We start from the raw sequence: 23,812 nt of genomic DNA, 5'->3' as shown, positions 1-23,812 counted from the left end.
GACCAGACGACAAAGACAACAAGATAACGAATCATTGGCGGTTTTAGGGATCCCTTACATACGTGGAATGGAGAGAGACTCCTAAGGAGAAGGCAACCAGCACGCCGCATCGCACTCGCTTACTGCCATTAGCGAAGAAAGCCAACCGCACGTTTTGTTTCTAGCTTGCTCTGCGCAACACTTGATCTTTGCTCATAAACAGCAAAACACGTGAATTTGTGATGACTGACTCGTGTCCTCCATAGCGTCAACAAACAACCATCTTTGAGCTAGAGTATCGTCCGAACCTGCGCTGTTGAATGCAGGTCAACCGACTACGGATGAAAAAGGCTACAACTTCAGTTGCTCATCGAAGGTCCCTCTGAGGACTTGAAAACCATAGTGGCCCTGTCCTTTAGCCGACGTCTCAACGTTCCCTTCAGTCCATTTTCTTCGTCCTGGTCCTTGTCTCTACTCTCATCCGGTCGTTGGTGAATTGGAGAGCCCCATGCAGGTTGTTAACAATAGATCCGTAGTACACGGGGCTGCTACCGGCGTGTCGAGGGGTCCAAGCTAGTTTAAGGTTCTCCAGGTCATGATGCAAGCGTTCTTGATCCTTTTTCATCCTGCTTAGCTGTCGAGTCGTCGGGGTTGTCGTCCATGTTTCAAGAACTATACGGTCGCGGAGGATGACTTATTGCACGATTCAGTCGATTGGAACACCGAGCATGTCTAATATACCATCAATTGGGGGGATTGCCTAATACGTTAGTAAATAAGCAACAGACCGAAGTTTGGACGACACTACAGATGACACAATGGACGACAATATGGACGACACAATGAACGACACTGTGGATGACACTATGGATGGCACTTCGAATAACACGAGTATCCCCTCAACCGCGGCAAGGCCCCAAAATGAGGGGAAATTCAATCAAACAAGCCAAGGTACCGCAAATCCAGATATCACCACAGCTAAGGTCTCGTAGTAGTCCTTAGAGCTTTGGGTGCCCAAAGCTTTAGCAGCCTTAGTAGGACAGCTTAGTGGCCTTAGGGGTCTGCATGTACTGCGGAGAAAAGTGGAATTTAGAGTGGAGACTGGGGCCTTCCCGCGGTTGAGGGGATAGTAGAGACGACAGTGAGAAACTTACCAAGGGGGCTTTGTTGGGATTTGTGACAGCAATGGCGGGCGACGAGTATTTCGAGAAACTCGAGGCACTAAGTGAGACTGTCAGGGGCTTGAGAAACTCGGTGATGATATGCAACAGCCAATTTCCAATGGCTTTCTTACCCAGGAATACCTCAGTGCACTCGATTCCGGCAACGGCGTCGAAATTGGCCAAGTTCAAGCGGATCTGTTGGGTGATGCAAGAGCAGAAAATTGGCTTGATTCCGCAGATGAAGTCCTCGATGCTGGAAGTTAATCTCCTGAAAATGTCTCCTGGCAGTATTTCAGAGGCGTGTCTGTGGGCAACCTGGGAGATGGAGATCTGGGAGGCATCCCACTCGTAGTCATTGGCGGTCTTCTTGACTCTTCCGACCATCTCAGAGCTGAAATCGAAGTAAAGAAGGCGAAGCACTTCGTTCTTGTCGAAACGAACATTGCCCATCGCGCCTGTTTCTTGGTGAGGCCGTATCACAAAACAGGAAGAGAGGGATTTTCTGGCTCCCAAGAGGAGGTATTTGATCCGGTGGCCATGGCTACTTGCCTGCTCTCGTCCAGCACTGGTGTCTCTCTTTCGTCCCATTATCTCTCTGTCTTTCTTAGTATAGAGTATTCGTGAAGCTGTGAGAGCTTTCGTACATTTGTCTGTGTGAATCCTTCTCTAGTGTCGGGGTATTGGCCACGCCAAAGGGCTGAAAGGCTAGAAGGCTGGAAGAAATATCTTTTGTGTACTGTGACAACGTTTGCCTCTGGCCTGGTTGGTCCGCCAATAAATTATGTACACCTGACATAAAAGAGAACCTTTGCAGAAAATACAACGACACAGAAGACAACAACCTTGAGGATTATCGTTCGAATCTTACTATCCACTATTGTTTTGCACCATACACCATGTTCCTTCCAGCACATCTGTAAAGCTCAAGGCACTATGCTTGGATACTGCAAGGTGTTTGCGGTTTTCTATAGACTTTTGATTGAGTCCAAACTTTCCAATTTAAAACTGTTTTGGATTCTTGTCGTAAAACGACGCTGTTAATCGCAGGCAGCAGCTAATGCCTCAGATCCTTGTGACAATTCTGTATGCAAGGAGGTTGAATTTAGGTTGGCTCTTTAGGACCAGCCAATGTAACGCACTCTATATTCAGTGGTAGAGAGTCTAGTACATACTGAGATTGCCTTTTTTACATTCTATAATCCTCCTATCTCTAAACAAGGTTCTGCAAGGGAGGCTGTGTCAGATAGCTACGCAGGGTAGTGTCCTCCTGGGGACTTAAGGTCATCTCCGGTGGCAGGCACACAGTTAAGCAAAGATTGTAGAAGCTCTGACAGCTGTTGCGGACTTTGTCATCGGACCCAACTATCATTCGCCATCCTCATAATCTCAGGCAATCATCATCAAGTCTTGATTTCTCTTTGCACGTAGCGGAAGATGGCGGAGGATGGCCGGGATACCATCTGTAAAGCATCGCAGCAATCGCCCACACATCATGTTCAACCTCAGCACCAGCCCACCAGTTGACACGGGGACATCACCCGTCTTCGTCCCAACTCTGAATTCCAGAACCCGATCTGTGTTCCCTGTTTTGAACTTCGACAGCCGCACGAAGTCGAACGACTGGCGCCACACTTCACGTCGGTGGGGGGGAACACTGCCGCTTACCGCGACCTGACTGCAGTCCAGGAGCAAAAAGGCGAGATCTGGGTAGAGGGTTTCTCAAAAGTACATTACACCGTCCGACGTCAAGGTCGTCCGCTTCCTTGGGTACTCAACCTTCAAGGCCGCCGGCGACGTCGTTGCCCGTGGGCCATCCCAAGGTTCCCGAAAACGTGGCCCTTCCGGGTGCTGCCGCGCTGATGAATGTCGTCCAAACTGCCAAGGACGCCCCATGAAACGTCTTGGGTCCTTTTCTGCCTGGCTAGCATAGTCCAAAGTTCTACTTATACCCCTTCAAAAGTTGGTCGACGCGGGCTTGGGGGGCGGCGGTTGTTGTGTTTATCATTCAACTTGCTCACAGCAGCGGTATCACGCTCCATCATCCCCATGGCCTCCTCCAAGCAGACACCCGCCTCTTTGGAGCCTCGGTCCCACGGAATGCTTCCACTATAAGGACTTTGGTGTCGCGGAGAAGGTGGAGCAGGCTATCATCGAGGCTGGTAGCTCACAAATTTATGACTTTGCGACGGCGGGCTCACTCAAGGCCAGCCAGCTTCTCTTGGATGCTCATTTGGGCCTCGAGGGCAAGATTCGGTTCAGATGGGCCAACTTCATGATAGCCCGGCGTGCATCGGATAAGGGCAACCCCCCGCAGTCGCGCTTTTTAATTTGTGTTCGACGTTCCGGGCTCCCCGTTCATCTTCCCACCACAGCATGCTAAAGCCGAAAGGATGTGACAAAGCCGTCGACTGGGCTCAGATTCGCGAACGTGGCGCTCTTTTGAGGGCAAGGTAGAGGCGGCCTTGGAGTATATTGAAACCTTATCTCAACAGAGAAAATTCGTTATAGTTGTTCTGAAACATCCTTTTCTAGAATGGATGGATCGGGAAGGGTCCCAAGATTGGTAACGAGGTCGCAAGAGTCAAGGGATTATCGGACTGTGAGGGTGATTGGGGGGTAGTGGAACTTGAGACGAATCAAGAAGAAAAGTACTTTCCAGACGATTTCATGCCGAGATCCGACAATGAAGATTGGTTCCGCGCGTCTAGAAGTCGCCGGCGCGCCCTCAGAGTCAATGGACTGTGTTATTGGACCGGACCTCAATGATGATTGAGGAGAACTTGGCACGAATCAGCAAAGAAAACTACTTTGCAGACGCTTTTATTTTATCGTTTAGATTCGACATGTTGAAACATTTGGCCTTCTCACCGGCAGTGAATCCGACAACGAAGATTGGTCCGGCGCGTCCAAGAGTCGCGCGCACTGAGCGGGTATCCACTCGCCTCCGCACGCCGTCCGCGCTTCCTCCATTGGCCTCCGCCGCAAGTCCGCAGCCCGCCTGTCGTCACTGACACCAAGACGGGGAGGCCTCCGAGGCCGATCGGCAGATGCGGGTTCTTGCAAGGGAGGTTCCGAATCTCACCATGCATCAAGCGGAATGCCATCATCCTAATGTCCGTCTTGGAACCCGACGCCATATTAGTTGGTGGACGGTCGACGGCTTACATGAATCCCCCGTCAGGATCTCGGCCATGCGCTTGTCTCCATGTCCGGTGACTATACAACACCATTCTATTGTTGAGCCGTCTCGCTGGATATAATATGGAACTTGTCTTCCCAGGGTTAGTATTCGGCCAGTTCCAAGCCTACCGAGTTATTCCAGATAGCACGTCATCCAGAGCGGTAACCATACATCGTATTCATTCGCAAAACGGATAAAACTCGGCAGAATGACTCCTCAGTGGAATCCTCTCAGCGAAATGCCCGACTTGCGCGGCAAGGTTGCCGTTGTAACGGGAGGAAAGTAAGTAGCCCTCTCCCGTCCCAAAACAGAAAGAAGAAAGACAGAAAGAAAGTAAATGGTTGAAGCGTAGAAAACTGACAAAAGACACCCGGAAATAGTAGCGATATTGGCCGCGAAGTAGTGAGGCTCCTCGCCTGGAAGGGGGCGAAGGTCTACTTTACCACGCGGTCCGAGGCCAAGGCGCTCGAGGCGCGGAAACGCATCCAGGATGCCTACCCAGACATCGAGCCGGACAACTTGCAGTATATGACGCTGGACGTGGCCGACCTACGGAGCATAACCTCCGTCGCCGATAAGCTGATGGAGAAGGAGAGAAAGGTTGACGTATTGGGTGAGTCTCGCGATCCTCTCTCTGCATTGCCGTCGAGCCCGGGCCGTGGTCTAACGTTTACTCTGCCCAGTTCATGCTGCCGCCGCAGGGACAACCTCCACTGATCCCGTGGGACCTGGGTGGGAGGTTCACATGGCCACCAAGTAAGTCGAGGACTCTACTCTACTCAACTCAAGTCAAAGCAAGGTGCTGCGCTAACCAGACCGTCCGTCTCCCGTAGCTTGATCGGACCCTTCGTCTTCACGAACCGCCTCCTCCCCCTCCTCAAGAACGCCGTCAGGGAGCCCGGCTCCGACGTCCGCGTCGTGACGATGAGCTCAAGCGCCCAGACGGCCATGGTCCCGTCCAGCTACAAGTTCCGCTTCACCACCGCCGACTTCCTCCGCAACCCGGTCCCCTCGCCGCCGTGGCAGTGGCGCTACCTCGGCCGCTTCATCTTCGGCTTCGACACGACGCGATACGGCGTCTCCAAGGCCGCCAACGCCATCTTCGCCCAGGAGCTCCAGCGGCGGTTGGACGAGCAGAAGCTGCCGATCGTGTCGCTGGCGGTCCATCCGGGCGAGGTCGCCACCGCCGGCGTCGACAGAATTAACACGGCCCTGGTAAGGGCGATCTCGCACTTGATGTTTGTATCGCCGGAGCAGGGCGCGGCGACCCCCGTTTTCGCCGCCGTAGCGAAGGAAGTCCGTCAGGATCCGCTCAAGTACAACGGCAAGTTTGTCTTTCCCGTCGGCGCTCTGGGGCAGCCCAACGCGGTCGCCTCGGACGAAAAGCAAGTTCAGGGTCTGTGGCAAAACACGACGGCGGAGGTGAACAAGCACCTGCAGGCTGAAGGGCTCCCTCTTCTGAGTCCGTGGTAGATTTGTTTGCTTATTGGATAGATGATGGGATTGTATTTATGATGTAGATTGTGCGAAGTATGAAGCACTCGCTGTAGTTAAAAGAATGCATTACTCGATGAGAGCAACGTTACATCTGTCTGGTGAGCTGATTGCAACTTTCTCGTTGTTTTTGTTGTTGTTATTGTTCTCAGCTATGAATTTGTTTCTAGACAGGTTGGCTCCAAGGCAGGTTGATGAACACAAGCCTTCGCTGTGTCTGTCTTGCCACACATACAGGCACTGGCACTCGAACGGGAGTGAATATCACATTTCTCCAAGTCGTACCGTACTAGCAAAAGAATATTTGTTCCAAGTGATACGGGACATGCTCTCATCTCAGTATATCACAGAGACAGCGTCGCCGGTGCTGACAACCCAGTGCTCAACCTTTTCCAGCCCCCACAGCACAGTGAAGAGCAGCCGAGCGTACTCGTCGACCTCGGCGGCTCGTATGCCGCGCGACAGAAAGGTCTGTCCCTTGAGACTGTAGAGATACAGCGGATCCTCCTTCCTGGCGATGGCCTCCCACCGGGCGGCCGACGGGGCCTCCCAGAGATCCCCGCGCATCGTGATGCAAACGTCCCCGGCGCAGCCATGGGTCCACGTCGTCTTGAGACTGGTGTAGACGCCGGTGACGATGCTCGTGAGCAGGAAAGTGCGGTGGATAGACTCGGAGAGGATGAAAGCCCGGTAGAGGCTCGAGACGACGTCGTCGTTCTCGAGCGCGGTGTCGCACGACACGGACAGCGCGTTCGGGAAGACGGGCGACGAGGTGGCGTCCAGCGCGGCCGACTCCCAGAGCTGGCGGGCCCACAGACGGGCTGTGTCGATCAGGCTCTCGGCCTTGGCCCGGCGGGAGATGGAGGGGGAGAAGAGGGACAGCAAGAGGTGTATCAGGAGGGCCTGGGTGCGGGCGAGGTGCTGCTTGGTGGAGAGCAAGGGCATAAAGGTCGACGGGTCGGCCGTGGAGTGGGCGGCCAGCAGGTTCAGGACGAAGCTGTTGGACACGGCGTCGACGACGTGCTCGTTGTCCGGGGTGACGGTCTGGACGATGGCGACGGCGGCGTAGGCGTCTTGCATACACTGGGGCAACGTCGTCTCCGAGTAGAGCTGGCGGTGGATGAAGGGGTTGTGGCCCCGGTGGAGGAAGCGGACGAGCCAGGACTGTAAGCCGCGGACGAAGTTGGTGAAGACGGCGGCGGGCGGAACGGAGTTCGGAGGCGATCGTTGAAACACAATGGTCCAGGACGGGGATTGGAGGAACCAGTTGAGGCCTTCCGCCTGGGAGCTTGTGTGACTTCCCGCCTCGGTATCGGCTTGGTTGGCGGCGGCGGCGGAGGAAGACAACGACGGTGCGGCCGTCGTGTTGGTCAGACTAGCCGCGCTCGAGTTGGTCGGCGGAGCAAAGAGGACCTCGTCCATGGACTCCATATCCGTCCCCTGGAGCGACATGTCCTGCATGTCGGCCCCCGGCCATGATGAGGAGATGTCCCAGCTGGAGGAACAGGATTCCAGCCTCGGGTCGATGTTTTGTGAGAGTGACGACGAGGAGGATGGCGGAAAGGGCCGAAACCGGCGGAGGGCGGGATAGACGCAGTCCACCTCTTTATCGAGGCATCGCGAACAACACGGCAAGCCCTGGTCGCAGCGTCTCTTGGCCTCGACGCAGGCAAAACAAGCCCTCTGTTTGGATCGTCGGCCCATGATACCAATGATGTTTCACTTGTCCTTTTTTCTTTTTCTTTTCTTCTTCTTGGTCCTCTTTCTTGTTGGAGACCGGAAGAGTGGTCGGTCACTTGGGAAAGTGACGGACGAATCTTGTTCCACGGGGGGTTTGCTCGACCTGATTAGGAGGATTTCATCCTTTGGAATTAAGCTTTCGTGGTAAGGGGTCAACGCATTGGTACGAAAACGCGGAGATGTTGCGGACTTGGCTGCGGAGATGGGAGAGATGGAGATGAACGGGCATTAAGAAGTGGGAAATTTACATGCCCCACGGACCAACCAAAGAGCAGCAAATACATATATACTATGAACTATGAGTACATACTTCCATCCCTGGGTAGTATGTAAATATGTACAAATGTCCTCGGTCAATGGTATGTTCTGACGAGACAAATAAACTCAACTCTCTGGCCAGCCCGGCCCCAGTAGCCCAGCCCAGCCCAGCCCTGCCCTGCCCAGTAGGCATGCGGAAGGGTCGCAAGTAGTCGTACAAAGGAGAGAAGAGTTGCTAGCCTCAGCTCAGTCCAGCCCAGCCCAGTCCCGTTGCAGACAAGGAGGCTTGTTGACTCATGGCCGTCATGGCCCAGCTGGCCTAGCATTGGACGACAACACCCTCCATGTCGCCCTTCTTTGTCCACTCGTCCACCATGCTTTGGAAATCCAGGATGCCCCCTCCCCAGCACGCCTTTCTACGCTCTAGCTCGTCGTCGTCGTCCCTCTTCGCCTTCTCCTTCGCCTTGACGATCTTGTCCTCGAGAAAAGAGTTGGGGGTGCACCTGTATAATGCCGAGAACCACCGCGCTCGCTCGGCCACCTTTCTGCTGTACCCGTCCTCGGCCTGCTTCGAAACCTCCACGACCGCCCGGCGCGGGCTCGGTGACAACGACGGCGACGACGACGACGACGCCTGCCGAAGGGCTTGCGACACAACGTGCGCCACCAGCCAGGCGTTGGTATCCAGCGCCGGCGTCAGGTTCGCAGACAGGCCAGTGCCGGCAACGGTGCAGAAGAACAGGTTGGGGAACCCGTGCGTGAGGGCGCCGAATAGCGTGCCAAAGTCTTTGCCCCCGAACTTGTCCTGCAGAGTGCGCCGTCCACGGCCAAGGATGGGCGCGTTCACCGCCAACTCCGGGCTTGGGTCAACGACGGAGTTTGTGTACCCCGTGGCGAGGACGAGGACGTCGAGCTCGTACTCGCGGCCGTTGGCCATGACGCCGTTGGCCGTGTACGACCTGACGCCCGCGCCTTGCGTGTCGACGAGGGTGACGTGCGGCTCGTTGAAGGCCGACAGGTAGCTGTTGTGGAACGTCGGGCGCTTGCAGAACCCCGGGTACCACGGTTTCAGTCTCGCCGCGACGGCCGGGTCCTTGACCTGCTCGTCGATCCGCCGCCGCATCTTCTCCGCCCAGGGGGTGTCCAGGTCGACCAGGGCGCGCTCATGCGCCTCCTCCTCCCCGGCCTGGATGATCTTGCCTTCCCGGCCTACAAAGGCCGCCAACGCCGCCGTCTGACTCCACCCGTCTTGGACCAGGTCAGGGGTATCGGCCACCTTCATGACGGCGGCGTCGAGGTTTGCCTGACGCTCGCGCTGCCACCCCGGCTTGCCCGCGACCGTTTGCCAGTACTCCTCCGTCGTCTCCCTCTGTGAGTGTTCGCCTACGTAAGCCGGTGTCCTCTGGAAGACGTACACTTGCTTCGCCCACTTGGCCATGTGAGGCACCACCTGGACCGCAGTAGCTCCTGTTCCGATGATGCCGACTGTCTTGTCCTTGAAGTGAACCATGTCGGGCTCGGCCTGCGAGCCGCCAGAGAGTTCCCAGTCCCAACGCGCCGTGTGTATGACCTGCTTGCCGGGTACGGAGCGGAACACGTTTAGTCCGTTGAGCCTGGGGATCTGAGGCGACGGATGTACGCCACCGGCAGTGATGAGGAACTGGCACTTCACAGTCAAGCACTCGGGCGTCTGTCCAGGACCAGTGCCCCGCTCCATTTCCACGACCCAGCGACGGGAAGCTTCATCCCACTGATGGTGCGTCGTGGTCGTGCCGAACTGACCCCTGAGGTTGGAATGGCGGGCCACTCGCTCGCACTGCTCACGGATCTCGTCGCCGGTCGGGCTTGTGAGGGAGCCGGTCAATATAGGTTCCTTTACAACACATTTCGTGAATGGAGGCAGTACTTACTATCTCTTCGAGGGCACGTAACCCGTCTCTTCAAGAAGAGGCAAGTAACAGTATCCCTCAACGTCGCACATGACGCCGGGATAACGATTCCAGTACCAAGTGCCTCCATAACCACCAGCCCTATCGACGAGGACCAAGTCTTCACTCTTGACGCCGCCCTCAGTCACCAAGCGGTGTGCCATGACAACGCCATGGATACCAGCGCCCACGATGAGCACCTGCACCTCGCTACCGTTCTCGAGCGGCTGGTCCCGGGAGCGCAGCGCTTCGTAGTCGATGTTGAGGTCGCGGTCCATGTCGGCAAGCTCAGGCTCACGGAAGCTGACCCATTTCTGAAGGTTCTCGGGGCGAAGGCGCGTGTCGCGCTCTGCGGCGTATTTTTCGCGTAAAGTCTCGGGGACGGTCATGATAAGCGATGGGTTGGTTTTTTTTTTTGGTTTTTTTTTGCTACGGAACTGGATGTCTGATTTGTGACTTGCGAGCAGGAGAATGCTGTGAAAGTGATGCTGGAGTGGTTGCTCAAATCACTTTCTCCTCCATTTGAGCGGCTTCGTCCACGCTTTTATAATCCTCAATGTTCCCATCTTGAATGCCATCCCGCTGACCTCCTTTTGAAGCTGCGTTGTCCTTGGTAGCAAATGCCGCGTCGCCAAGGTGAAGATGATCTGAGATAGACACAGTATCAGCGTCCCACTAGGGACTACGACGTCGGGATCGCGGACAATGCCAAGGTCCACGACTCTGGCGGGCGGTCACAGTCGAACGCAGGCTGGCAAGACGGCAGTCTCCACCTCTGCACATGAGGGTCTCGACAACTTGTCAACGGCCAGCCATCATGCTCACAACTCACAATCTGTTGCAACCCAAGCATGAACGCTTTTGGATCCGCGCAGACGGGCATCGGAAGCATGCCAAGGGCCGATGAAAATATATGTACGACGTAAAGAAACAGCCAGTGAGAATGCCATGTTGATGACAAGTATGCAATTCCGAGCGTGTCGTCCCGAGCCGCGACGCCCAGGTGTTGGCCCCGGCTCCCACCGCTAACACACTCCGGCTTCCGCGCCCTCCGCGCTGCGAAGCTAGCCGAAATCGACTATCCATCACCAACTTGCGCGGAAACTCGCCCTTTCAATGGCCCTGGGCATACACTTTCAATTGCGAATCGGGCCATTGGTTGTGTCCGGTGTGAAAGCTCGAATATTGAATACACTGAAACGAGTCAAACAACCGCTCCCCTATTATCAAGGGCCTCTAACTGTTCTTCTTGCGCTTCTTTTGCGACTTTACCATGACTTATTGCCGAGAAGGCAGACAATACTATGTGATACGACTCGTACAACTACCTGTTCTCTTTTACTAGAACAGGTAGGGTTCCTACTGCTCTTTACAAACATCTAATCCATCCAGCTTTCATGATATCGCGGCACAATGCGAGGAGGTCGGAGAAGGGTAAGTACGCCCAGCAAATCCCCCTTAAGGGTGGTACTCATGACAGTGAATTCTGAGAGCCGTCAATGCTGACGATGCTGCAAGAAATACCACACAAGATAGCTATTGCATCTTCAAGATGTGTGTTTCTCCAAATCATCGATAAGAAATACTCACGTATTTCTTGCCTCCGGTGAGACGTAACTTTCTTGCCCTCCAGAAGGTCGAGCACGATTTTATTCGCAGCCATGGTTGCACCTTCAGATTCGGCCTCACATATCAAGATTTGATTCAAAACCCATCGCGCAAAAACAAATTTCTTTACTAGGTGATTGTCTTTGGGATTGGAAGGACAAACGAAGATCCGGTGTGTTGCGTGAGCTCGTCGACAGGACAGGAGAACAAGTGGTACTTCCGCAGGCCGTGGGCATTCCGAAGTAAGGCCTCTGCTTGTACAGGGAGCAATCAACTGGGGAAGTGACAAGTTCAAAAACTTGATACCTGAGCAGTAAGCAATAAGAAGTTTGAATGGGAAGAGCCGGGGGTACAGGACTCTCTGGGTCTAAAGCGCCGTGTCTGCCCCACTCCGCGCAGCCGGGCCGGGAACACTGTCTGAATCTGCCTCCACCAGCCCGGGCTGCTCGCCCCTGGCTAGCGGCCCCACCGCGCGCGCGCTTGAGCTTCCCCAACTTTCACATTCCCATCAGCCTCGTCCGTTCTGCTCCTCCACAAACCACAAACCACAAACACCAACACCAACCTGCGCACGTCGCCCACTTCTGCCGTATCAGAAAACTCGCTCAACAACAGTGGGGCAAAACAAAACGACAAGCGCGATGGCGGCACAGGACGCGCCAAAGCTGCTGTGGAACCCAGACAACGTCAAAGACGTCGCCGAGTCGGTCGGCATCCCCAACCTCCACGACGATGCCCTGCGCTGCCTGACCCAAGATGTCGAGTACCGCATCGGTCAGGTCCTCGTCGAGGCCCTGCGCTTCATGCGCGCCTCCCGCCGCACCACCCTGACGGTCAATGACATCAGCACCGCCCTCAAAGCCCTCAACATCGAACCGCTCTACGGGTATGATTCGACGCGTCCGCTGCGATATGGCGAGGCCAGCCTGGGTCCCGGCCAGCCGCTGTTTTACATTGAGGACGAGGAGGTAGACTTTGAGAAGCTCATCAACGCTCCTCTGCCCAAAGTGCCGCGTGATATGAGCTTCACGGGTGCGCCTTCCCCCACTCCCAAACACCTCGGGCTGTTCATGCCTGTAGTCGAGTCAAGTCTGCTAACCTTTTCTGATCCGTCCAGCACACTGGCTCGCCATCGAAGGTGTCCAACCCTCCATCCCGCAGAACCCGACGACGGCCGAATCGCGAAGCCAGGAACTCGTGCCCAAGGGCCCCGGCGCCAACCCTGCCCTCGCCGCCCTCGCCGGCAACGACAGCATCTCCTTCCGCCCCGCCGTGAAGCATGTTGTCTCGAAGGAGCTCATTCTCTACTTCGAAAAGGTCCAGAACGCCATCCTCGACGACAACCCGGACGAGGAGGTCGTGCGCCTCCGCCACGCCGCCCTAGAGTCCGTCCGCGACGACCCGGGCCTGCACCAGCTGATCCCCTACTTCATCAACTTCGTCGCCAACCAGGTCACCCACCGCCTCGACGACGTCTTTACCCTGCGCCAGGCCATGGAGCTCACTGCCGCCCTCATCGCCAATACCAAGCTCTACCTCGACCCCTACGCCAACGCCATCGCCGCCCCTGTGCTGACGTGCATCCTCGGCCGCAAGATTGGCGCCGAGGACGGCGCCGACGCCATGCGCGAGCAGTACCAACTCCGCGAGTTCTCGGCCTCCCTGCTCGGCCAGATCGCCCGCAAGTACGCCGCCTCCAACAACTTGCTCCGCCCCAAGCTCGTGCGCACCTGCCTCAAGTTCTTCATGGACCCGGACAAGCCCCCGGCCACCCACTTTGGCGCCATCACCGGTGTCGCCTCCGCCGGCGGGCCCGAGGCCGTCCGCGTCCTCGTGCTCAAGTGCCTGCGCGCCTACAACGACAACATCCTGCAGCCGCTCAGGGACCGCGGCGAGGGCGTCGAGTTCGAGATGCTTGTCGGCGGCATCCTCAAGGCCATCGCCACCATGATCGAGGACGAGCGGGTTGCCGTCAACGGCATCAACGGCACCGCCAACAACTACGCCACCGAGCTCAACGAGTTCATCGGGCCCATCCTGGGCGAGCGGCTCAACAGCCTGGGCAACCGGAGGCTGATCAAGCACGTCCTGGATGCTAGAAACATAGAATAGCATGGTTCCCTGGTGTTGTGCGCATACAAGATTTTCGGGAAGGCGTCAACGGCGTTTGGATCAGGCAGGGCAAAAAATTGGGTCCGGGAGGCATACCAAGATTAGTTGCGACGCGGTTTATAGATGACATTCAGCATTCAAATTGATTCTCTCAGCATACATGCTCAAATGGGTACCTAGTGTCATGGTTCAGTCGGGGTCGCAACATGGATAAGGTACCCAACAAAGGGGTCGGCAGTCTAGCAATCTTTACCCAAAAAAAAGCCATTGGAAAGTCCAGTGCATCATATCACATGCGAGAGATTGCCGTATGGGGTGTTTCCTTAATCATGAGGTTTGTCGTCAGGGGCACTACCAGTCATGTCTCCACTCTCCCTCTTCTGCACGAGACCAAATGGTTGGGAGATGTAGAAGTTCTCCTACCTGGGACCTAATGTAACCTTTGCACAAAGAAAGGGTGAAGTCAGATAATCTTCAAGACTGTCCTAATGCGATACCGTATCCCCCTCCCATCCCCATCACCCCCCACCTCGTGCTGTTCTCGGTCGTTGGTTGTCGTCCGTTGCCGTAGTCTCTCAATCACCACATGGCATCCTCTCACGACTGCGCCCCCATGGTCTTCGTTACGTAGGCGGAAAGATTGATTAACGTGCTTGTTACTCAAGGGAATTCATTTTACAACTTTCAGTCTATACAATCCCTCGCCTTAAGCAGAAGGGAGGCCGTACGCCCAGCAAACCCAGGCGCCAGCCAATCAGAACTCCAGTCTCCCATCTCCCAAACACTTCCTCACAACGGCAAGCTCACACATCCATTCCCCCCTTAGCCGCCGATTCCCCATTACCACGTCGCCCAAACACGGACACGCGAATCTTGCTCTCTCTCTCCCCCGCACTCCCTTCTCCACCTTCCCAATCTTCCTCTCCGTTTACCACGCAAAAGCCAGGCCGGCGGCCGAGACCAGCGAGGTGGACCAGATGACCCAGCCCCACTTGACGATGTCGGGCTTGCTGAAGCCCTTGACGAGGTCATACGACAGGTGGCGGATGCCGTTGAAGAAGTGGAAGGTGAAGGGCCAGGCGACGAGGAACTTGAGACCGCCCTTGGCGGCGAGGGGCAGGGCGCCGAAAGCCGCGACGAGCGACTGGGTCTCCACGTGCCATCCGAGCAGGGGCGCGACGAGGTAGGTGCCGAAGTAAACGTAAAAGGCGCCAGACAGGCCGGCGCCGGTGATGCGGGTCCAGATGGAGGCGCCGAACCACGTCTGCTCGATCTTGTAGATGGTCAGGTGCGGGGAGATGGGGCGGTTGAGGCGCTGCTTGGCGAGGAGTTCAAGGCCGTCATCGGGGGTGAGCTTCGAGGTCGCAACGGGGCTGTGAGGGTTGTCAATGATTAGATGTCAGGGGGGGTCGTGACAATGAAAGCTCTAAAGGAGCACCGTCGGGGGGACGAGGCAATTGCGTACCGGATCTGGGTCGTCGACATGCTCGAAGCGGCGACAATCTTGGGGACCTGGGAGTTGAAGAAGACGGAGGGCTTTCCTGCCGCTATTGCCGTGCCCATAACGAAACATCATATTGTCAGCCTTCCATTATTGATCCCTCCCTCTCCCAAATTTCGATGATGTAAACGAACCTCGGCGCAGGGCCGACACGCCCACCCGTTGCGCAATCATGTTTGGATGTATGGTTATAAGGGTGTGTTATATTCGTGTTTTCGAAGAATAACCAGGAGTGATTCTAGCTCGGGGGAGGTCGTTTCGCGTCGTCAAGGGAGTACTCCGTGGAGCAAGCGGTCGGGCGGGATATCGGGGAAAGTGTTGATGTCAAGCTCTCTCTCACTCAGGAATAAAATGGAGACGTTCTGCGCTGCGTCCGCCTCCCGATTGAAGCGAAGCACGGGAATCTCCTCGGCTTTTCGGTTGGTATTGGCCAATCAGCGTAAACCACTTCCTAAGCCGCATGAGGCCACGTGACTGGTCAAAGACAAAAGACTGAAAAGCTCGGACGTTGCTTGTTCATGGCGGCTCAGCTTAGCTAAGCATCGACCTGGAGGGCACGGTCCACTTTCGAAAATTCTCCCACAACCACAAAAGCGACGCGACTCTCCGCGCTTCTTCCCTCCTGCTTCTTCTTTTTCTCTTCTTCAGATAGCAACGGCCGCCCGCCGCAGCATAACTAATGGTGCGTCTGATTCCCTTGGGAGGAAGACTGTACTCATGAAAGGCGCTGCTGGTAAAGCCCTTGGGCTAAGGGTGGCCGGAGAGTAATTCTGGGAATGGATCCTTCGTTGATCTCGGGTTCTGGTTTGCAGCCGTCTAGAAGCCGTTTCATTTATAGGCATCTACATACTTTTCGCCTTGACTGAATATGTCGTGATGCTTTGCGAAGTAGTTGAAGATCTCGTTTTCGCACCCAGGGTGTGTCTTGTATTGCTGATGGCGCGGGTCTCATGGTTAGATTTACTGCCGTCTTTCTCGTCTTCACATACCGACCGCCGGCGGCGCTTGTCACCTTTTGGAGTGAACAAGCTCTGTTAGTTATTTTGCTTTTCACCTATGACCATTGCTTTGATCAAACTAGTGTCGAAGGGAATACTAGCAGGCCTTTGCTGGTACTTGGTCATGACGCTCTATGAGCCTCGCAACTCTGCCGTTGGGAAAGTTGATTTCGCCGCCAGCCATGTTATCTGTTGACGCCGGCAGCATATTTTTGGACTGTGTTGGTCGACTCCCACCAAGGCCCCCGAGAGGCTTATAAAGGAGCTGCTGACCCTCGTCTATCTCTAATCGCCCTGGGTGAAGTCTAGAATTTCCTCGCAAGCGAGGAGTTAGGAGACTATCTATCGCTCTATGCACCCAGGTTCGATTCTGCAGTCCTTACTCCCTCAAGACAGAAAATAAGGTGTCAAAAACTTGTGCCTAAGCACTTGCTTTACTTGCTCGTGCTTCCATCGTTGCTATTGACGTCGTCCCAAGCGGCGACTCTCGATAGAAGAAACCTCATAAACTGCGAAACAAACTGTGAATCAGGACGGAGTCAATCACGAACCGGCATGGCCACGATGCCTATGTATTCACAAATGCCTAAACTAAAGTTGATCTTGTTTGCCCATGACTAGGACTTTTCCGGGACAGTGCGCCGCACAATTATTGGCCATGATACCTAGGAACTGAGCGACGCATCTGGCATCCTCGTAAACGCCCCCATCTCCATCTAATGCAAAGTGGTATGCCGTAACCTCGAGACACCTAATCATACAACGCGCCCCCCATATGAAATTAGTTCTCTCTTCCTGCGGCCATCGGACAAAATGTCGAAACTCGAAATGAAACTCCTACTCAAATGGATTGCCTGTCAACACCATTGACGCCCGTCCTTCAAAAGCCGAAAGTGATAAAGTCGAACGGATGCAAGGCCGCAAGGTAAGTCTCAGGACGAGAGTTCTAATCGCCGTCGAGCAGGGCGTCCATGCCATTTCGCTCGCTCTCGAGACTTTCCGCCGTGATAGGTCCATCAAAAGATTCCTGCTTTCTCTTGCCATCGTCATCGTCTTGGTTCGTGAGATCGTCAAACATCTTGTTCACTGCTCGCTCCTCTTCTTGAGACCGAGGCACATCGTCTCGGCCGTTGAGCATGCCAACGTCGCCCTTGAACACGTCGGGGCCGAACATCTCCACCGCCCGCTTCCGACCCACTTCGGTCCGACGTAGTATCTCGAGAGCCTTACTCTTGCCAGCCTCAGTGTGCAGGTTAAGCCCATCTTCCTGGCCCTGGAGCAAGCGCTCCTCAAGAGACAGCGACGAGTTGCCGACGACAAGCTGCGGGCCAGGTGCGCCGTTGGACAAGAACAAGCCTGGATGAAGCGTCGGGCCGCTGTCAATGTCCATAGCGTCGTGGTTGCTGCCGATGGACCGGCGGTTGCCATGAGACGTGCTGGGGGGTGTTGCTGACGACTGTTCCGACTTACGACCGTGGCCCGGCATGCCAGGGGGTACCGTCGCACCAGTTGCAGAGGCGGCCGCAGCAGCCGCAGCCGCAGCCGCCGCAGCCTCGGCATTTTGGGCTTTCCGCTTCAGGCTGGCTGCCTTGGCCTTCATATTCTCTGGCAGGTCCTCGGGGTCATCCACGCCAAATTGGGCCAAAAGCTTCTGGAGCTTGGTCGGTCGTGGCTTGCGTGTGCTCTTGGAGACCTCGAGGACGGGGGGTGCGTTTGGCGCAACGGGGCACCACTTGTGCAACTCTTGTCGGAAGAAATTGGTCTCGTAGGCGAGCAGGATCTCGGCGCCCTCAATCTTGCGCAGATAGAACCGTTGTGTGTCGGCCTCGGACTCGGTAGACACGACAGGGTTGCAGTATCCGGCAATGTGGTTTCGGAAGTCCTGAGCGTTGTCGATGATCTTTGTCAAGACCTCCTCTTCCTCCGGTTGGAAAGGCAGGCTTGGAATCTTCTCAGACCATGTAATAAGCTCCTCCAACTTAGGTCGGGCGGCATCTCGGGGGATTTTGACACGCCAGTCGCATATCGGGCATGTGTACTTGTCCTCGTCCTTGACCTTCCCCCGGGCAATCTTGAGGCACTTTCCGTGGTACCTGGTATTTCCGTTAGCTTCGAACTGCTGCACCAAAGGCCGGGCCGCCGGGGCGAAACATACCATTCATGGCAGAGCTCGCACTCAATCATCATGCCAGCCTCCACCTTGCGACAAATGCAGAAAACTTCCCGGAAGCGAGGGTCTTCCCACCGGTGCACCTTTTGATCTGGGCTGGCTTCTCTGGAGGCGGGTTCGGCCGGCATGCGAGGCTTATCATTGACAATGTCGAAACAGTCTTGATTCCGCTCAAAGACATAGTCCATGTGACTCTTGAGAATGTGGAGAGGTGCGTTGGTTTTGCCGAACAGCTTCTTGCCCTCTCGCATCCAGTCCTCATGGCGCTTCTGCTCACGCTCCAGGTCCAACGTGCCATTGGGTTTCGAGTTCAAGTCGTCGAGTCGGCGCATGATCTCGGCAACCTCGGCGTACTTTGGTCTCTTCCGGATGTCGGGATTGCGCGACCTCTCGGTCAAGTCCACGATCTGGCGGTGAGCCTCTCTTTGCTTGTAGAGGATCTGGTCCACAGCAGCCAATGTGTCAGCTGAGACAGGTAGGAAATTGGCGGCAACCTGCATCGACAAAGCCTCTAGCTGAGGGTAGTGAACAATTTCGGCAACGATCAATTCCCGTGCCTTCTTCTCCCACTGCTGGCCAAGATTCATCTGGTCGATGTAGAAGGACAGGTGGTCGTTGTACGGCGGAATGTCCAGGTGCTTGCCCTCTTCGATGAGCTCGCGCACTTCGTTGAGCGACATGTGGGTGCCTCTGTTGTTCCTAGCCTTTTCGTTCCACCTGAGTTGCTCGAGAACTCGCGATAGGCGATCGACTTCGGGCATGTCGACATTGAACGTCCGGCCCTCCTCAAGTAGGTCTTCGATTTCGGAGAGCTCGGCGAGGTGGATCTGTTCCAGCGCTTTAGCTGCGTTCTTCTGGAAGGCCTCGATGGCCTCAGCTCGCTCCCTCAGCTGGGTGATCTCAGGGCAGTCGAATCCTATTTGCTCAGCCTCGTTGAGGAGACGGTACACGTTGGAAACATTGCGCGCATCGCGTTCCTTTTGGTCCAGTGAGTTCTTTCGGTTGAGGATGGACTTTTCGCTCTTGCGCCTATTCTGCTGCTTCCGAATCGTGTAGTTGGTGGCCTCTTCCACCCACTCGTTGCAGCGTTCGACGAATTCCCGAAGCAAAGGGAGCGAGGGTAGGTCATGGGGTATTTTCTCACCCTCGTGTAGGAGATTCCGAAGAGTCTTAAGAGAAGGCGTAGCCTCTTCTTCCAAAAGCTTCTCGTACTTCTCTTCCCAGGCCTCTGGCGTGCGCGCCTTTTCGAGCACCTTTGCATAGATTGCGTCGATGTCTTCTTCGGATTGCCTGTAGATGACGGCATGGCCCTCGCCGTGAATCCGTTGCCGCTCGGGCATGTCGCAGCATGGCTGGTGGCCCGCATGTGCGAGGCACAGAATCTTGCCCGACTTTAGACATTTGAACCTAGACAGGTAGGTGAAGGCTTTGCAGTAAGAGCATTGGTACTCCTCCTCGGGAACGTCCGTGTCATCGATCTCAAACGTCAAAGGACAAGAGGCGCCGTCTTTGCCAGCCAGGCCACAGTCGTGCCACTGTGGCTCCAGATGCTTCGCCACAAAATCGGCCCGGTCGACGACCTCACGTTTCTTGATTCGATCCAGTGCCGGGGCGAGCCATTTGGCTGTCTGGATCGTGAGGCCGTTGTTGGTCGTGCCCTCAGTAGCGGTCCAAAGCAGCTCGTCATGCGAGAAGCAGGGCTGCCTGCGGAAAACCTGCAGCCTCTCAACGCCCGAAAGACCGAAAGGCTCCCAGTCGCAAGGGGCAAAGTTTACGGCTTCGTTGAAGTTGAAGCCGTGATTGAAGCCGGCGTGGTAAGCTTGCGGGAAGGTGATGACAAACTGGCCTGCACGCTGGTCGACGGCGGAAACTCGAACGCCAGCCTTCTTTAACTGCTCCGGAGTCAAGAGGGTCACCAGCTGAAAGAGGAGGTCGGGCTGCGTTTCGAAGAGCTCAGGGACAGCCTCGCGCATTGCGGCTTCGAACTTTTCAGCATCTTCGCCCGGAATACCGTACCAGGTCTTTGTCGCGCCAAAATGTTGGTAGTTGGCGGAGTATGCGTAGTGGTCTTCGTTGTGCCAGCAAAAGGTCGAGAAGATCATGCCGACATATACCCAAGGCACCGTCATGCCAGAGATGTCGGACTTGATGTGTCTAAACAGACTATCGGGATGCAGAGGCAGCAAGTTAAGATTCCAAGGATCAGTCGAGTAGGGGTTGTTAGGATGTCTCTCGACCGTCGGGAAACCCGAACCATGGGTGGTGCAGTGGATGTCGGCACCGTATTCGACTTCGACCGTCTCCTCGATGTCAGCGACAAGGCGCCAAAACTCCGTCTCGACATCCTCTTCGGTGACCGGGCGATGACAGTTAAGGGTTGGGTCGAACGGCATTTTCTTCTCAAAGTAACCCTGCTTGAAGTCCGCAGCCTTCTGCTGGAACTGCTTGAGGGAGTACAGGCCGCCTTCCTCAAACCCATACTGACCATCACCGACAAGACATCTCGGGCAGTTCCACTCCGATTCAGGCTTGTGCTTCAGCGGAGGGTCGAGGCATGTGCAGTGATAGGCTTGGTCGCAGGACTCGCAGACGACGAGAGGGCCAGTCTCTTCAGCTTTGCCACATTGCTCGCATTTCTGCCGAGTGTCAACATCTTTGATTAGTAGTCGTGGTGATACATTGCAGCTCACCTCGCCAGGGTTAGATGCCTCATCTCGGGGGATTCTAGGCACAGAAGGGCGGAAAAGGGACATGTGTGATCCAGCGACAGTCGGCACAGTTTCTGCATGCCAAAATACATTAGCAAGTGTCCAGCAGTCAACCATGCATCATGCATAAGGTTGCAGGAATAATCGGTCTTGTCCCCGGCCAGAAAAACGGCATACAGAGGCAGCATGAAGCCTTTGCAACCCCCACGCAAGCCAGTGCCTGGCTGCATGCAGAATCTGCTGGGAAACAAGGGCTGGGTACAGTTGGCAATGTAGCGGCCGGCATGGGACGGTTGTGATGTGCTGATCGGTACTTGAGGAAATGGGAGGGGAATTCACTCGCCTTTTTTGAGACGTTTGCTTCGTCTGCTGCTGCTCCCTGCATCACCATCATCCTTGTCTGTGGCGGTGTCCTTCTTCGCTAGGTCAAGGCTCTCACAGCTAATTTGACGTTTGAGCGCCGCAGGACCAAGATTTGATGGCCGATAGTCAGGTGTGTTCTTCGCAGAGTTTACCGGGCTGAAGGATTTGGACGGTGGCGTGCTGGTGACATCGTCCTGAGGTGTGGGCCGGTTAACGCTCTTAAACCCAGAGTTGACTGCGGTAAAGCCCCCTGTGTTGATTGCTCTGAAGCCTGAGGTGACCGGGGCAGGCGCAGGTGGTGCATCAGTCATAGGAGTGTCCCGATCACCCTCCTTCTTAAGACCGTTGATACTTGCCTGTAGGGCATCTGAGGCGCTACGGGCAGGGGAATCGGCTCGGGCGCTGGAAGGAGTGTTGACGTTGGATCGCTTCATGGGAGTGACAGCAGGGCTAGGGGTGTAGGGGCCGCCGTTCTCCAGTTCAAGCTGTTGATGAACTCCCGGCTTGGCGAGCCTCAGATACTCCTCATATGGGCAGAGCCATCTCTGATACGAGTTCTTAAGCGATGTGGAAAGGGAAGACATGATCTTTCCACTATATCCCAGATCACGTCCAATTTCAGCCCACTTCTTCAGCTTACAGACCTTGTCGAACCCGCCACGAGCTTCGACGGCTTTCTTAAGACGATACAGATCAAGAGGCTTCTTGTCGACGTAGGGAAGGCGATGCAGGTTGTTTCCTTGCTGTCTGTGGAATTTGGCGAGCGCGTCGAGATATGACATGTTTGCTCGTGTGCCTAGGTTTGTCAGCATCGAACATCCGACGGGAGATTGGTTTCGCAGCAACCCACTTCCTTCGACCGAGTTCAACTCCTGCTTCCTGGTTCTAAAATGGAATACCTGTGCAACAATGTCAGCAGGTAGGTCACTCCCATCATGACTCCAGCCCGCGCATTGCGGCATCAGGGCCTGCGCTCCTCGGGCGTGACAGCAAAACCCACCTCGGTATCAATTGCAAAGTCCGGGTTCCACGAACTTGGCGGCACGATCTTGCACAAGCCGTATTTCTTCGCCTCCGGGGAGACCTTCTTAATGTACTCCATCGGGTCCTTCCACTCCTCCTCTGTCGGATAGTAGGTGGGCGCCTCCTCAAGACCATGGGGGCGGGTTTTCTTCTTGACGGGTTCCTTGACCGCTGTCGCCTGCCCGCGTCGCTCGACCGATGTCAAGTCAAGAGGTGCGCTTCGCATGGAGCTGAGGGGGACTTGAGAGTTCGTCGGGCGAGGGCCGTTGGAGTTGCCCTGGGCGGCCTTCGACTTAGCCGAGGCCGTGTTGGGGGCGCCGACGGCCGGGGAAGCTCGTGAACTTGCATTGGCACTCCCGGTGCCGTTGGCAGCGGCAGTACCGCCTGTCGTAGGGGCAGGCACCATGATGGCGGTAGGTGGTGGTCGAAAGACAGGCGCAACGGCGGGTTGAACCAGGGAATGATGGACTTCGTTGGTGTCGCAGTCACAGATAATCGGATTGACGGCGATTGCTGTGGCAGATCATTCAAGCGGGTGTGATTCGGTCGGCTAGAGTTGTTGTCGCATGTCAGATTTTACGAGCTCGGTGTTTCCGTTCGAGACAGTCGAGTTGTTCGTCCGGGAGGGATTTCGCGATCTTTTTTTTCCTCGAAGTGCCGTCACTGAAAGGCGTGCATCTTCCAAAGGTTGCGAGGGAGAGACGGGTCTGAGGGAGCGGAAGGGCGAGAAATGTCAGATATACGGGCCAGTCGGTCGAAGTGCGGAAGACCAACGGGTAGGTACCTGTCGACGACGGGACTGGTGGAGTGGATTGGAGAAGCGTATGGGAACTGTGTGCCTCGCAACAAGGACCGAGGCAGCGCACAAATGTGTTTGGACGAGGGCGTGTTTCCAAGACTCTTTTGGCGATGATCGGATGAGGAGGGATTCGAGTCAGAGGGTGTGTTGGAGGAGGGAAACCGGGGTATGGAGGAGGAAACGACGTGGGAGTGGGAATGTGTGGATATAATAGAAGGGGGAAGTGCAGCTGGAGGCCGGGCCGGGTGGATGAACAGAGTGGGTGAAGGAGACGGGAGGAAAATGAGAGAGCGAGGGGAGAGGAAGGGGGAAAGAGTTGGATGCACGGACAGTAGCTTCTGGCTTAGTGTGGGCGAGAATGGGAAGGAAGGTGAATTTGTGTGGAAAGGAAAAGGCAAGGAAGGCGAGGCACGAATAAGGCGAGGCGAGGCGAGGCAAAGCAGGCAGGTGCGATGCGAACTGTGGTGGAAAAAGGGAAAGCGAAAAAACAGCAGCGGCTGCGGCACCAGATACCCTTACCTACGGACACTGGGCAGGATATTAGACTCAGGCAGAGACCACGAGGGGGGGGGGGGGGGATGAGAGACTCTTTCCCCCACTCCTACCTGTTTGCCTGCCTGCCGACCTCAGATACCTTCAGAGCCAGAGCATAGCAAAAGCGAAATCGGGAGGGGGGCGGCAACATCAACGGGGGCGGAAGTTCCACGGGTCCTGCCAAGGTACCTGCGCTCTTGGGAAGGAACGACACCAACACCGTCGACGGGAGCAGGTGCGAGGGCGACGAAGG

At 55.7% G+C, this 23,812-nt stretch overlaps 7 protein-coding genes across 7 annotated transcripts; 2 read left to right on the top strand and 5 right to left on the bottom strand.

Moving 5' to 3' along the window:
- Positions 1-418: 418 nt before the first annotated feature.
- Positions 419-1,592, bottom strand: CDEST_04233 (uncharacterized protein; the record flags this gene model as incomplete). Its single annotated transcript, XM_062920392.1, has 2 exons — positions 419-672; positions 1,082-1,592. 2 exons carry the CDS (start codon positions 1,590-1,592, stop codon positions 419-421), a joined length of 765 nt encoding a protein of 254 aa, XP_062776443.1.
- Positions 1,593-4,531: 2,939 nt separating this feature from the next.
- Positions 4,532-5,796, top strand: CDEST_04232 (Putative short-chain dehydrogenase/reductase SDR, NAD(P)-binding domain superfamily; the record flags this gene model as incomplete). Its single annotated transcript, XM_062920391.1, has 4 exons — positions 4,532-4,605; positions 4,704-4,936; positions 5,007-5,079; positions 5,157-5,796. 4 exons carry the CDS (start codon positions 4,532-4,534, stop codon positions 5,794-5,796), a joined length of 1,020 nt encoding a protein of 339 aa, XP_062776442.1.
- Positions 5,797-6,153: 357 nt separating this feature from the next.
- On the bottom strand, positions 6,154-7,521 carry CDEST_04231 (Putative zn(2)Cys(6) fungal-type DNA-binding domain-containing protein; the record flags this gene model as incomplete). The annotated part of the gene is made up of 1 exon (XM_062920390.1): positions 6,154-7,521. The coding sequence occupies one exon, from the start codon at positions 7,519-7,521 to the stop codon at positions 6,154-6,156; it is 1,368 nt and encodes a 455-aa protein (XP_062776441.1).
- Positions 7,522-7,999: 478 nt separating this feature from the next.
- Positions 8,000-10,132, bottom strand: CDEST_04230 (Putative FAD/NAD(P)-binding domain superfamily; the record flags this gene model as incomplete). Its single annotated transcript, XM_062920389.1, has 2 exons — positions 8,000-9,659; positions 9,726-10,132. The coding sequence occupies 2 exons, from the start codon at positions 10,130-10,132 to the stop codon at positions 8,135-8,137; spliced, it is 1,932 nt and encodes a 643-aa protein (XP_062776440.1). The 3' UTR covers positions 8,000-8,134.
- Positions 10,133-11,684: 1,552 nt separating this feature from the next.
- Positions 11,685-13,720, top strand: CDEST_04229 (Putative TATA box binding protein associated factor (TAF), histone; the record flags this gene model as incomplete). The annotated part of the gene is made up of 3 exons (XM_062920388.1): positions 11,685-11,700; positions 11,751-12,383; positions 12,469-13,720. The coding sequence occupies 3 exons, from the start codon at positions 11,685-11,687 to the stop codon at positions 13,461-13,463; spliced, it is 1,644 nt and encodes a 547-aa protein (XP_062776439.1). The 3' UTR covers positions 13,464-13,720.
- Positions 13,721-13,996: 276 nt separating this feature from the next.
- On the bottom strand, positions 13,997-15,375 carry CDEST_04228 (Putative succinate dehydrogenase/fumarate reductase type B, transmembrane subunit). The gene is made up of 3 exons (XM_062920387.1): positions 15,099-15,375; positions 14,929-15,010; positions 13,997-14,836 (listed from the first exon to the last, which is right to left on the bottom strand). The coding sequence occupies exons 1-3, from the start codon at positions 15,136-15,138 to the stop codon at positions 14,392-14,394; spliced, it is 567 nt and encodes a 188-aa protein (XP_062776438.1). The 5' UTR covers positions 15,139-15,375; the 3' UTR covers positions 13,997-14,391.
- Positions 15,376-16,501: 1,126 nt separating this feature from the next.
- CDEST_04227 (Putative ARID DNA-binding domain, Zinc finger, PHD-type, JmjC domain, JmjN domain-containing protein) lies at positions 16,502-23,545 on the bottom strand. Its single transcript, XM_062920386.1, has 6 exons — positions 22,204-23,545; positions 22,054-22,102; positions 21,184-21,999; positions 20,823-20,914; positions 18,118-20,768; positions 16,502-18,055 (listed from the first exon to the last, which is right to left on the bottom strand). Exons 1-6 carry the CDS (start codon positions 22,630-22,632, stop codon positions 16,909-16,911), a joined length of 5,184 nt encoding a protein of 1,727 aa, XP_062776437.1. The 5' UTR covers positions 22,633-23,545; the 3' UTR covers positions 16,502-16,908.
- Between the last annotated feature and the right edge of the window lie 267 nt (positions 23,546-23,812).

Source organism: Colletotrichum destructivum, chromosome 3 (genome assembly GCF_034447905.1).
Source record: "Colletotrichum destructivum chromosome 3, complete sequence".
NCBI lineage: Eukaryota > Fungi > Ascomycota > Sordariomycetes > Glomerellales > Glomerellaceae > Colletotrichum > Colletotrichum destructivum.
Note: the sequence above shows the minus strand (reverse complement) of the source record. Positions and strands in the feature narration are given on the sequence as shown.

Excerpts from the sequence above, each read along its gene's own strand:
- CDEST_04227 (XM_062920386.1), bottom strand. The coding sequence starts at position 22,632 with ATGGTGCCTGCCCCTACGACAGGCGGTACTGCCGCTGCCAACGGCACC. Across the intron at positions 20,915-21,183 it reads AAGCAAACGTCTCAAAAAAG|AAACTGTGCCGACTGTCGCT; the intron begins GCGAGTGAATTC and ends TTTGGCATGCAG. Across the intron at positions 20,769-20,822 it reads AGGCATCTAACCCTGGCGAG|AAATGCGAGCAATGTGGCAA; the intron begins GTGAGCTGCAAT and ends GACACTCGGCAG.
- CDEST_04228 (XM_062920387.1), bottom strand. The coding sequence starts at position 15,138 with ATGATTGCGCAACGGGTGGGCGTGTCGGCCCTGCGCCGAG. Across the intron at positions 15,011-15,098 it reads CGTGTCGGCCCTGCGCCGAG|CGGCAGGAAAGCCCTCCGTC; the intron begins GTTCGTTTACAT and ends GCACGGCAATAG. Across the intron at positions 14,837-14,928 it reads ATGTCGACGACCCAGATCCG|CCCCGTTGCGACCTCGAAGC; the intron begins GTACGCAATTGC and ends CAACCCTCACAG.